This window comes from Mytilus galloprovincialis, chromosome 1, assembly GCF_965363235.1.
Source record: "Mytilus galloprovincialis chromosome 1, xbMytGall1.hap1.1, whole genome shotgun sequence".
Classification (NCBI taxonomy): Eukaryota; Metazoa; Mollusca; class Bivalvia; order Mytilida; family Mytilidae; genus Mytilus; species Mytilus galloprovincialis.
Window position 1 is genome coordinate 44023453 of NC_134838.1, and position 13189 is coordinate 44036641.

At 31.0% G+C, this 13189-nt stretch overlaps 1 protein-coding gene across 1 annotated transcript in view; it reads right to left on the bottom strand.

The window, feature by feature from the left end:
* The window catches only part of LOC143060987 (E3 ubiquitin-protein ligase rnf213-alpha-like), a 122050-nt gene that overhangs the window by 69009 nt on the left and 39852 nt on the right, over positions 1–13189 (bottom strand). Inside the window, exons 21-29 of the mRNA XM_076233665.1 lie at positions 12498–12769; positions 10398–10566; positions 9604–9740; positions 8389–8586; positions 5684–5806; positions 4551–4671; positions 2358–2596; positions 1897–1979; positions 404–537 (exon numbers count right to left, since the gene is read on the bottom strand). Of these exons, the coding sequence (XP_076089780.1) occupies positions 404–537; positions 1897–1979; positions 2358–2596; positions 4551–4671; positions 5684–5806; positions 8389–8586; positions 9604–9740; positions 10398–10566; positions 12498–12769 (1476 nt within the window). The remainder of the gene's footprint in view (positions 1–403; positions 538–1896; positions 1980–2357; positions 2597–4550; positions 4672–5683; positions 5807–8388; positions 8587–9603; positions 9741–10397; positions 10567–12497; positions 12770–13189) is intronic.

Consider the following 13189-nt stretch of genomic DNA (forward strand, 5'->3'; position numbering starts at 1 on the left):
AATCATTCCTTGAACTGTTCTCAACTGATTGCATGTCAAAAAGGACTATTTTCCCATCAACCAAGGTCAACAATAGTGAAGATTGTCAATTTCATAACCATTTGAAAATAAGAAACTTGATCTTCCTTTTGTCTTCGGTAACAAACAAAAATGAAAAATATTGGTAAGCTATTTCATTGTTATTTTATTCATATTCATACATTAATTATTGAGAATTAATTTGTTCATTCCTTTCGGCAGGTCTCCAAAGTTTTCTTCATGTATGTTCTGTGACAAAAGACAAGTAAGTAAAAGATGTATACATGTAATGTTAAGTTTAACAGTTAAATAACTTTTTAGATGTAGTAAATGGAATAGTAATCTTTGCAAACCAAAACCCTAAAAAAAAAAAATATTAACATACACATCTAAGAACCATCTGCCTGATGTACAACTCTTCCACATCAGTATCTAACTGTCCAAAATCCCATACAAGTGGTAACATACTCTGTGGTAATGGCTGGACTCTGTATACTAAGTTCCTCATTGGAACATGACCTGAATTAAACAAGAGTGCACACACTGAAATGTCTCACCTTCTTTACTAATCATTGATATTATGTTGATCGTCCTAAATATAAAGCTTTATTACAACTGTCACATAAACTTATTATAAACCAACAAAACTAAACATTGACCTTTCTACCATGAAAATGAGGTCAAGGTCAGATGAACCATGCCAGGCAGGCATGTACAGCTAACAATTCATCCATACAACAAATATAGTTGACCTATGGCTTATAATTTAAGAAAAACAGACCAAAACACAAAAACTAAACACTGAGCAATGAGCCCTAAAAATGGGATCAAGGTCAAATAAAACCTGCGCGACTGACATATAGATCATAAAATATTTCCACACACCAAATATAGTCATTGATAGTTGACCTATTGCATATAGTATTAGAAAAAAAAGACCAAAACTAAAAAACTTAACTTTGACCACTAAACCATGAAAATGATGTCAAGGTCAGATGACACCTGCCAGTGAGACATGTACACCTTACAGTGCTTCCATACACCAACTAAACTTGACCTATTGCTTATAGTATCTGAGATATGGACTTGACAACCAAAACTTAACCTTGTTTACTGATCCATGAAATGAGGTCTAGGTCAAGTGAAAACTGTCTGATGGGCATGAGGACCTTGCACGGTAAGCATATACCAAATATAGTTATCCTATTACTTATATTAAGAGAGATCCTATTACTTATAATAAGAGAGAATTTAACATTACAAAAAAGATGTGAACTTTTTTTTCAAGTAGTCACTGAACCATGAAAATGAGGTCAAGGACATTGGACATGTGACTGACGGAAACTTCGTAACATGAGGCATCCATTTACAAAGTTTGAAGCATCCAGGTCTTACACCTTCAAAAATATAAAGCTTTAAAGAAGTAAGCTAACACCGCCGCCACCACCACCGCCGTAGCTGCCTCTGGAACACTATCCCTATGTCGAGCTTTCTGCGACAAAAGTCGCAGTCTGGACAAAAATGATTTTTTGGTTGTTAACATAGTCATTTGCAAACCTATTTCCTTATCTTTTCTTTCTGATAACACCTTTTCTTGTTTGTTCCAATTACTGCACAAAATCTTAGTTATTTAGAAATAGCGTTTAGTATACCGGTAATGATGCACAAACCTTCAAACAACAGTTTATAGCACCTACATTTTTGCCATCATTGATTACCACAAAACTATAAAAATTTACATGCTGACAGGGGAAAATCCTGTTAAAAAAATAAGAAGATGGGCCCAAAATTCATAAATTAAGGTAAATGTATGTGCATGGCAATTTTCAATCTATGTTATTCAAGGATACTACAATCCTTCAAGATTTGAAACATTACCCAGCTTGTCAGTGGTCTTCTCTGCATCCACATGATAACCAAGCCCTGCTTGTTCCAGTCTCTGGATAAGCTCTTTTGAGTGTCTGGTAAACAAAAAAATTAAAGAAGAAAGTCTTGAGAGCAAAGCTTGGAAAATGATATCCTTGTCCCCTTTTTACAAGTCTTATAATATATCAAAGACACAGATACTTGTTTGTGAATGTATAAAGTACAACATAACATTGCAACCTCATTTGTATCATACCCTTTGATGCAATCCAATAAGATTTGTTTCCAATCAAATCAGTTGTGGCCATTAATTGAAAAACATAAGATTCATTTCTACTAACAGCTTTTTCAAAAGGAAAAATTATCAACTTCAAATTAATGAAGGTTTTCCTACCAATATAGTTTTCTTAGAGAATAGAGTGAGTGGTGTACAGAAATTTGGAGGTCTCTAAACTATTGATTAGTTTTCTTACTTTCTATATGGGTTACAAGCTGCTACCATTTTCAGTCTTTGATGTATCTCCATTGGTTTCCCGCCTAAAGTTTTGTCACACATTATTTCTTTGATGACACCAATAGCTTCTGTAGTGTTTGCTTCATCAAAGAATAAAACAGTGTCCATGTTTTTATGCTGTTTTGAATTCCTTGCAGTTATTGTTTCGGCTTGTTTTACTTTCCTGATTATATCTGAAGCTTTGGTCCCTCCATGAACCTAAAATACCCACATGAATAAACTTACACATAAAGCATTGACACAAGTATTTATAGAGTGTTGACAAAGTAATTCTCTTTTTATTTCTATAAAGCATATTTTTACCGGTCCAACGATTTACAGAAAAGAGCGACGATTTACAGAAAAGAACCGAAAAGAACCGAAAAGGACCAAAAAGAACCGAAAAGGACCAAAAAGAACCGAAAAGAGCACACATATAATTATTGATCATTATTGTTTAAAGTTAAAACAATGTATATATATATATATAACTCGTCTAAACATCAACCCAACAATGTTAGATCTGTAAATTTGCTTTCGCAAATTTTTGGTTCTTCCCTCACCGGGATTCGAACCCATGCTTTCGCTGGCCGTGTGTTACCTTTCCTCGTCAGTTTTAATCTAGCAGCGTACTACAGTACATGATATATAAGGCATGAAGATGTTATTGTTACAGATCAGCTAAATTATCTATAGTAAAGGATCCTACAAATTAATGTAATATACAGTCACAGAAAATAATTATATTTATAAGTACGTCTGAGTCAGTGACAACTCTACAACAGATGTATCCATCGGATCGCAATCAATGATGGTGATACATGGCTGTGTACATAATGTATATACAACTCGTCTAAACATCAACCCAACAATGTTAGATCTGTAAATTTATATATACAAATTTCCCCCCCTCGTAATGAAGGAAAATTTAGATTGTACATTTTATATGGATATGTAGACTTACAAAAAAGTTAGATTTCCCTGTATCCGATTAAGGAATTTTAAATATTTTTGAAAAAAAAGAATCAAAGTGTCATTTCCGTTGTTTTCGAAAATAGAATCGTGAAAAACATTTGGAGAAAATTTCAATTCCTGCTACATGTAAACCTTGGCAAACTTTACGATGTTCTTGATTCGTTCCAATTTCTTAATTCAATTTACGGTATTAAACGATGGGCTACATGGGAATAAAAGGAGATTAATAAAAAAAAAAATTATTATTATCTATATATATTATAAATTTTGTGCGAAACACAGTCATTTCATTTCGTCTTTCAAGAAATATAAATAAATGAAAAGCGCACCCGCTTTCGGTATAATTGATAATTGTTTACTCTGTATATAGCCCCCATAATAGCGTATAGATTAAAGGGTGTGAAAAAGTTAATGGCCTGTTGATTTCTATTAATTTTATTTAATAAACCACTTAAAACAGATATGTAGATTAGTGGAATGATGGCAGATGGTGATAAATGTTGGCCCTCGGTGCTACATGTATCTATAGAGAAACTTGTGCATGGAGATAACGGGGCTTTTCCTTGACGAATTCAAATCCTTGACAGGTTTAACGTGTCAAAGTAACAATCAATGTGTTTTCATTTAATATTTAATACACATACACACACAAAAAAGAACAAAATATTCGTATTTATTCATTAACTCCTTTAAAGTTTTCAATCATGTTTTAAACGGTATTTTGTTTTTATTTTATTTTTGTCCGACTGTCCGAATGTCCGCGTTATATATATATCATCACTGATGAATGGAACACATTTCAAAAAAAATATAAAGAACTGTTGTAATGTTCGAAATGAATTCAAAACCTAATAATGAACTTTTGTAAAAATTATCTTTTCATTTATAATAGACTTATATAATTTTAAAATTTGCCAATTTTCTTCAAATACAAAAAACTTCGATCTCCTTTTTGGTTCTTTTCGGTTCTTTTTGGTCCTTTTCGGTTCTTTTCTGTAAATCGTCGCTCTTTTCTGTAAGTCGTCGAACCCTATTTTTACCTCATTATTTATCTGATTTTGAAGAAATTTTAAAGAAAAGATCCTAGAAATATTTGTTTGTTTTATGATTACTCTCAAATAATAGTTGAAATTTCAATTTTCTAGAATTAATTTTTGAATTGCAACATTTTATTTGAACATCACATCACTTTACTTACTTTCATCAGAATCATATTTTTAACTTCCACTCCAGGGGGTTGCTGTAGTGAGCACATAAACTTGATTAGTCGAGTTTTTCCACACCCTGTTTCTCCCATTATTATCACTGGTATTCTGCATCTAAAAAAAAAAAATCATGTATGATTCAGTCTTTTTAAACACAAAAAGAACAAACTAAGAAAAAAAATCTTGCAAAGCCTGAACATGCCAAAATTTGATCAGATGTAAGAAGAGTTCAAGCTTTTGTAATTTTGCTTGAGTTTACATACACAGCTAGGCTTCATTTAATGATATTCAATATAAAAACTTGTCTACAAAATGTCCTGCCTTACATCTTCATTATTTTTTTGCAGCTCTGATTTGGGTTGCTGAGAAAAATGCCATGAACATTTCTTGTATGTGCATTGGTTAAAAAAATTGTTGTTTAACAATTTTGTTTTTCATTCATTGGTTTGTACATAAATGGGGCTGTTATTTTTTTTTATTTGAATAGACAACTTTCGAGTTTGATGCATTTCAGTCAAAAACTTTGGTTATAGTAAACGTCACTTGTGCGTTTAGGGGCAACGTCACTTCTGTTACAATGTTGAGTGAGTGGTTGGAAACCTATAATGCAATATTGTACGAATTATTCTGCAAATTGAATTCTCATAATTGATAATCAACACTGCTGTCATTAGAGAATTGTTATTAAGTACCTACAGAACAATTATAAATTCTAGTTTATCCTGCACAATGACGATCACTAAGACGTTTGATGAACGTTAATAGTGCAGGGATACAGGCGATCCCCTCTTCCTGGTAAATGACATCATAAAGGCATGCATAATTGATGAGTTTTATCCGGTGACGGAAAAACTCGAAAGTGGTCTATTGTATTTCATTTCAGGGTCTTTTGTCAAGCTTGCTTTGTAGAATGGGTTGTTGCTCATAGTTGAAGGCTGTACAGTGACCTATAGTTATTTTAAAACTTCTATGTCATTTGGTCTCTGGTGGATTGTTGTCTAATCGGCAATCATACCACATTTTATTTTTATATTTATAAAGCAAGAAAGATGTAGATAATGTGACCTTTATCAGATACAAAAAAAAAACAAAAAACTAATACATGGGTTTTGCTATAAACATATACCTGAATCTCATATAAATAGCCAGAATTTTCTTAACATTGTCTGTTGTCAACTCATAAGTTGGATCAGGATCATGTGCCAAGTCTATTCCCATCACATTGCACAGTTTCAAGATCTTTTCATGCCTGTAAATTATAAATCAATAGGTGTGGCCATTGCCCTACAGATAATAAAGACGGGCACTCACCCTAGTAAGTGAGTGAAGCACCATGTATTTTATATACTGGGTACCAAGAGCATGAATCATCTTAAAACATTAACTGCTGAAATTGTTGGGTACAAAATATAATCTTTCCAAAAGTTTTCTCCTCATTGTGAAATGTTAAGCATAATGTATATTTAAGTTAAATAAATTGAACAATATGTAAATACTAACCAAAGACATTGGCAAAGTCAGTGTACAAATATAAAACTTTAGTGGTTTCAGTTGGTTCATGTCTGTCATATTTGTTTTCATATATAGTTTTGTTAATTAGACTGTTAGTTTTCACAACTGAATTGTTTCATATTTTCATCATCAGGTCCTTTTATGGTAGACTATTATACAATATAGGGTTTTCTCATTGTTGAAGGCAGGACAATTGTCTATTAGTAGGTAGTTGTCACTTTGGAAATCATAACACATCTCCTTATTTTTATGTAGATCATCAGAAGAAACTGTTTTTGAAGGCATATACAAGTCAGTGCATGACAATATTATATTGAAAGTATAGAAAGGACAGTCATACACCATTCTATGTCTGCATGCATGTAAATAACGTAAAAGAATCTTTCCATAACCCTCAGTTATAAGAAAAGATAGCATCTGATTCTATATGTTATAGATAAAACTAATGATAAGTTGGTTATGTTTGATTATAGATAAAAATGAACACTGAAAAATTATGCAGAGGCTGGATTATTGTTAAATTTTATATGAGATGCAAGAAAATGGTCAAGAATGTGATATATTAATGTCAAGCAAATCAGAAAAAAATGCTTAAATGGGCATTAGCAATGATTTTGTAATGTGATTTTTCCCCCAAACATTTATGAAAGTGTAATTATAAAATAATAATTTGCTATGAGCAGTCGGCAGTCAAGAAAAAAACATAGCTGATGTACAACTTGCATGTTGATTTTTCAGCCTCATTGATTCGATTTCTGTATTCATGCTAACTTCATTTTAAATCTTATATAGAGCAGAGTTATGTAAGTTATTGCAAAGTATAATGTCAACATTATAAGTCATTGAAATAACCCGGGAATTCCGAAAATGACCCGATTTCACCCGTATTTCTTAGCCTTGAGATTGATTTCATAAGTAATATTTCTTTGAAATACCGGCAAATTCAGAATTCTTCCATGAACTGGAAGTTCATCTAGCTATGTAAACTGTCAAATTAAGTGACCCATTAAGTGCATGGCTTCACTTGACAGCTTTGGTGTCAAACACACTGTTAATTAACACCAATTACCTTAGCTTTAGGTCGTAAATAAATTGCACCATCGGTTACAAACTGAACTAGAGTTACTTCCCCTTATTTGTCACCATTCAAAATTATTCCTTATCTTTACGTTTTATGGGTGAAAAAGATTAAATCATTTAAAATATAAAATTCAAATACATATTGAAAAATAACTATTCATTATTTTTATACCTTTATACAATTTTAAAAAAAAAGTTGAAAATTATTTTTTACATTTATACTTCCTTTAACTGTAGTACTATATCTTTTCTCAAAAAGTAAAGCACATAAGACTGAGTTACACAAATTTATAAAAATCTTTTAAAGTGCAATGAAATAATATTTAATAAGATTTAAAATGACTTAACAAAGTGAACATGTATTGATGTTTTGGTATCTTTGATATACATTTTAAGAAAATGTACCATAAACTGCTGAAATGCAGCTCGAAAAAGTTTGTACGCGTTATGACCTGAGATTTGATTCTGAAATGCAGGTCATGACCTGCATTTTCATTGTCACAGGTTGACAGGTATGAGTTAATGTAAGTCAAATTGATGAACATGAATTTGACAGCTAATGCCCTTTTAAGTTACAGAAATTACCAATGTGAACCATTACCTTCTGCAGAAAATATGATGATCTGAAATTGTTTCACTTCTATCATAAACTAAAGCATACAAAAATTTCATACATGGCAATTATGTTTTAGAATATGATAAGCATATAAGGTAAACAGAAAGTTGATAAGCAATGAATCTGAAACAACACCACACAGTATAGCATGTTTAAATGAAGCCCTAAAACATATTACAGGGAGCTCTTGTTTGATATCTTCATGATCTCTATAAATGATTTATATATTTAAGAATTGACATTGCTGGTATAATTTTTTCAACATTTTTTTCATTAAATATAAGTACTTATGACACAACTCTACTAACTGATTAATTCATCAGCAAAATCAATTCTAAATACTGTTCTAAGTGACTTTGTTGCAAAGCATTATGTAACTTTGGATTGTTCATTTGATGTCAAACCCAAATATCTAAAATTCGTTGAATAATTTCGTATATTTTGCTGCAGTTTTTAACCGCTAAACAAGTTTTACTGTGGTTTTAATTTTTTTTACTATATATGTGCATACACAAAAAACTTGAGATCTTTCTCTAACTTGGTAACTTTGATTTTTGATTTTTCCCATTTTTCAATAGCAATTAATGGATAAATTTTGTATACATTGTAAAATGATATTTTACCTTGGAAGACTATCGAAATTTTCACTTAGATTAACTCTGTTTCTTATCAAAGCATCAAATAGATTCTTTTCCATGATATTCTTTTCCAAAACTTCTTTTGTCTGCAAATCTATAAGATTTCCTGTTCCTTTTTCAATGTTAAATCCAAGAAAGGTCATACTGTGGTGGTCAGGGTTGAAGAACAAGTATGGATGAGGACTAGAAAAGACAAAAAAAAATACAATAATTTCATCAATTAGATAGATACTACACTTTAAAACTCTTTTCATTGTTTTTTACCTCAACTTTAGGGATATTTTTTCTTCATTGGTATGGTAATATCCATACATACCAGTACTTAATATCAATCTTAAATCATTTATGAAATATCATTTGTAGATATAACTATTGTTTCCAAAGATTAGAAACTGGAGTGGTTGTTTACATTATTTATTTAGTAATTGATGTATTTAATTTCCTTTTTAATTTTATTTTTATAGCATTGAGACAAATTTGTAATTAAATACACTAAGGAAATTGATGCAAAATTTGGTTTCAAAATACCCTTTGGTTTCAGAATTTGAAAATTATACTTTATAAATTTCGTGGTTATGATGTGCTTTTCTTTGATAAACCTTCATCAAGACTGCTCAAACCCAAATACTATAAAGCCAAGAATGTATAAGTACCATGCAGACAACTTTAAATATATCTGACTAAGAAAAGGATATTATATAACAAGAATGTGTCCACAGTACACCGATGCCACACTAGCCATTATCGTTTCTATGTTTAGTGGACTGTTAAATTGCGGTCTAAACTCTAATTTGGCATTTAAATTAGAAAGATCATATCCTAAGGAACATGTGTACTAAGTTTCAAGTTGATTGGACTTGAAATTCATCAAAAACTGCCTTGAAAAAAACTTTTACCTGGAGGGGGACAGTCATACGTACGGACGGACAAATGAATGTAGAGAACGAAAACCATAATGCCCCTTGGTGGAACATAAAAAAAATAAAAAATAAAAATTTAGACAAATGGACATGAACAAAGCGATTACAATATAGACCCATTTCTAGAATTGGGGTATACTAAATTGATCTTTTCTAAATATTTCTGTAAAATTACAAAACCTTAACATAAATCCTCTATGATTTAACTAATGCTGAATATTTAAAAAAAAAATGAAGCAAAGATTATCTTTTTCTTCAAACTATTTAAAAAGAATTCTACCTCGATTCCCAAGTTCTTCTCATCTGATACTGTTCTATAATCCCATCATTTTCTTCTTGTGGTTCAATTTCCTGTATTACCTGGAAAACCTGTGTAGGTGATTCTTCACTCACAACTAGTGATCTGGTGGAAAAATCCTAGAATATTAAAGAAGACAATGATCTAAACAGATTCTCTTGTCCTTTTGCTATAAGGTAGTTCTTTTTCTTTGATAACTTGTTTTCAAACAAATGTTATGTGTAGAATTTTCAATACTTATCTGTATTGAAGTTACTACCACATTCTGTAAGTGCAGTGGCAGATCCAGCCATTTTAAAAAGGGGGGTTCCCAACCCAGAGTAAAGGGGGGTTCCAACTATATGCTCCCATTCAAATGCATTGATCGGCCAAAAAAAAGGGGGGGTTCCAACCCCCGGAACCCCCCCCTGGATCCGCCACTGAAGTGTTCAGTGTCAGTTGTTCTCATTGGTTGCTGTGTTTCATATTTGTTTTTCATTATTGTTAATGTTTTAGCATGTATCACACCTTTGTTTCTTAAGTGAATAGTTTACATTTTGTCATGCTAGGGCTTTTTTATATATACTTTCTATTCAGTATGGGTTTTTCTCATTGTTAAAGGTTATAGGATGACCTATAGTTGCTTAAACATCCACTGCAATAAGTTTCTGGTAGATAGTTGACTCAAGGGCAATTATATCACCTCTTTTTATTTCTTTATTATGGATATTTATTTCATCCATAATCATTTTTGCATTAAGGTCCTATCTTAACAGTGTACTTTTTTCTATATGTACCCTAGACATTTGTATAAGAAATCTTAATACAAATTTTGGAAATCCTGGCAAATCTTGCAATGCAACAGAGCTGCAAAAAGAGGAAACTTCAAAGTCCTGTAGTTGGGCATCTAGGAAGCTAACAAAGTGGTGTAATTCTGACCATGATGGATCTCTTATTCCACAGTGTCTACAAGATAAATCTTAATATAAACAAAAGATCACCTTAAAATTTATTTACATTATTTCTTATTTTAAAATCTGCTTGCACAACCTTGACTTTTCATCTTCTTTTTTTTTTTATTTTTTAATGCTTTTTCTTGTAGTTATAGAGTTGAAACATTGTTTACTGAAGTTCAGGTAACATAGGAAAATTGCAAATTTCATGGAAAGATTTTTTTTAAGAATGTTTTTTTCTCAGGTTTTAAGATTTATATATTGACATTCAGGAAGATAGAAAGCTGGAAGGTATAGTTTGGGTGCAAAGAGAGTGGTAATTTTGGAGTAACTTTATCTCTTGAGCTTATACAAATGGCCCTTATATTTTACTAACATTATTAGTCCAGTCAAACTAAGATTTAACCTCAAACTAATTGCAACAGAAAATGTTTTAGTTTTAATCTATAGCATTATGCCATTCATATACACAGAAAAAAGTCCCATAAAATCTAACTTGAGGAAAACTCAAAATCAACATTTTTAATTTCCTATGGAAATAAACATTGGAAGGGGAGATAACTCTGCAAAAATGAGTCTTTTTTTTGTCTTTTTCTGTTGATTTTCTTAAAATTTATGTGAAGTATGATACTTTGATGGGGTTACAAGTTTGTATTTGACTAAATTATATAATCTTCTGCTCATGAAATGTACAAAACCGAAGTGTTATGGGTAGTTTTATTTTTTTTGTGCATTTGTCATTAAAGAAATTGCAAATTTGAAGCTTTGTGACCATTTTGAAAAAATAATGTGAAAATTTGGTATTGTTTATATCTGTATATTATATTTTTTCAGCATCTTACTTGTCAAAAGAAACTTTAAACCACAAAAAGAAGAATACATCCTTAATTATCTTCATTAAATTTGAGATTCTTTACCTTGACATGTTGAAAAATTTAATAAATGGTCAACTAATGAAATACGAAATCTAGATTATAGCTTGATAGAAGATATAAAAACACCTTTAAAGTTGTTTGTTATACTCTAAAGACTGCTAAAAAGTGAAAAATCAATACATTCTGATGAATAGAACCGGTAAAGTTATATTTTTGTATCAATATTTAGTGATATTTCTGCCTTTTTTGCAAGAGTTATCTCCCTTTTCAATGCAAATCTCCATAGGAATTTTAAAGTGTGATTTTTTTAGTCTTCCTCAAGTAAGATTTCATGGCACTTTTTTTTGTGTATATTTGGGGTATAATGCTAAAGATTAAAACTTAAAAATCGTCTGTTGCAATTACTTTCAGGTAAGGGTCAAATTTATGTTAGATTGACTGGACTATATATAAGATTTACCAGTATCACACCATGTTTTGAACTTATTCAACTGTCGTTCTTTGCCACGTCTGTGTAATTACAATTTTTTTTAGCCCAACACAGCAAAATGTCATATTTACAACCCCCCACCCCCTATTTTAAATTTGAAAATATGGATGGAATTGTGAAAGGCCAACACTCTGAAAAAGTGAAAATGGCATCCAGCTCACATTCTATCAACAAGAACTTTTCATATTTTTTTTATTATAACCGAAATCAAAGTAATGTGAACTCTATTTTCCAAGCAGTTATACTTTTATAATTCTATGAACAGCTGTACCGGTACTTAAAATGACAGGTATGAAAGTTAATATTATCTAGATGAAACTCCAGTTACATATAGTATCCTCATCCTAGATTTTTTACATGAGTAACTTTTAAACCAATTTCGATAAATGATAAAATTAAAATTGAAACAGGTAAAAAGAACAATAATTATTACTTGCATGACTTTAGGTGTAAAATATATCAATTAAACTATGTTTAGGAATTAGTATTGGGCAGAATAACTAGCAAAAGGTTAGATTAATGGATGTATGAATATGTTGTAATTTAACTTGATTATTGCATTTACATATCATAAAATACCTCAACAAAGTAAGTAAACAATGCTTCTTTTCACCCTCTGGAATGTTGGGTCTCACATCATCTAACCTACAGTTTGTGTCTAGTCTCTTCAAGTACTGATATGGTCTTTGGAAAATTGTACTTTTGAATTCCACTAAGTCGAACAATCTATCATGTGGAGTATAATCATGTGGCTTTATATCACACATGATTTCCAAACTCTCCTGTGGTGACCTACACACCACAGACGGCAATATTTCTAAACAATGGTGTAGACACTTCAGCACTCCTCTCTAATGTAAAAAAAATGAGATTAAATCTTACAATCAAAGTAGATTGGGGTCTAAATCAAAATTCATAGAATTTTCTAATAATTTGTCAAAATGTAGTTTATATCATGCTTTTTTTTTTATAAATAATAAAAAGTATGTTACATATTGTGCAAAATTGTCAGATTTTATATAGCTCATGCATGGAAAACCCAATTTTGTGTGATAAAAAGAAAACTACACCATAAAATTTTAAGATAAAATATGAGAAGAAAGCTTAAATAATATGCTTCAGATAAGAAAAAGGATAAGTCATCACCAGACTCATGTTCTTACTATATAATAAAATAGGTTAATTCACAACACATTCTATTGCAAGTTACTTTATCTGAGTAATCTCCCCTTATATCTGAGTTATTTCCCCTTATGATAAAAGGTAGAAAA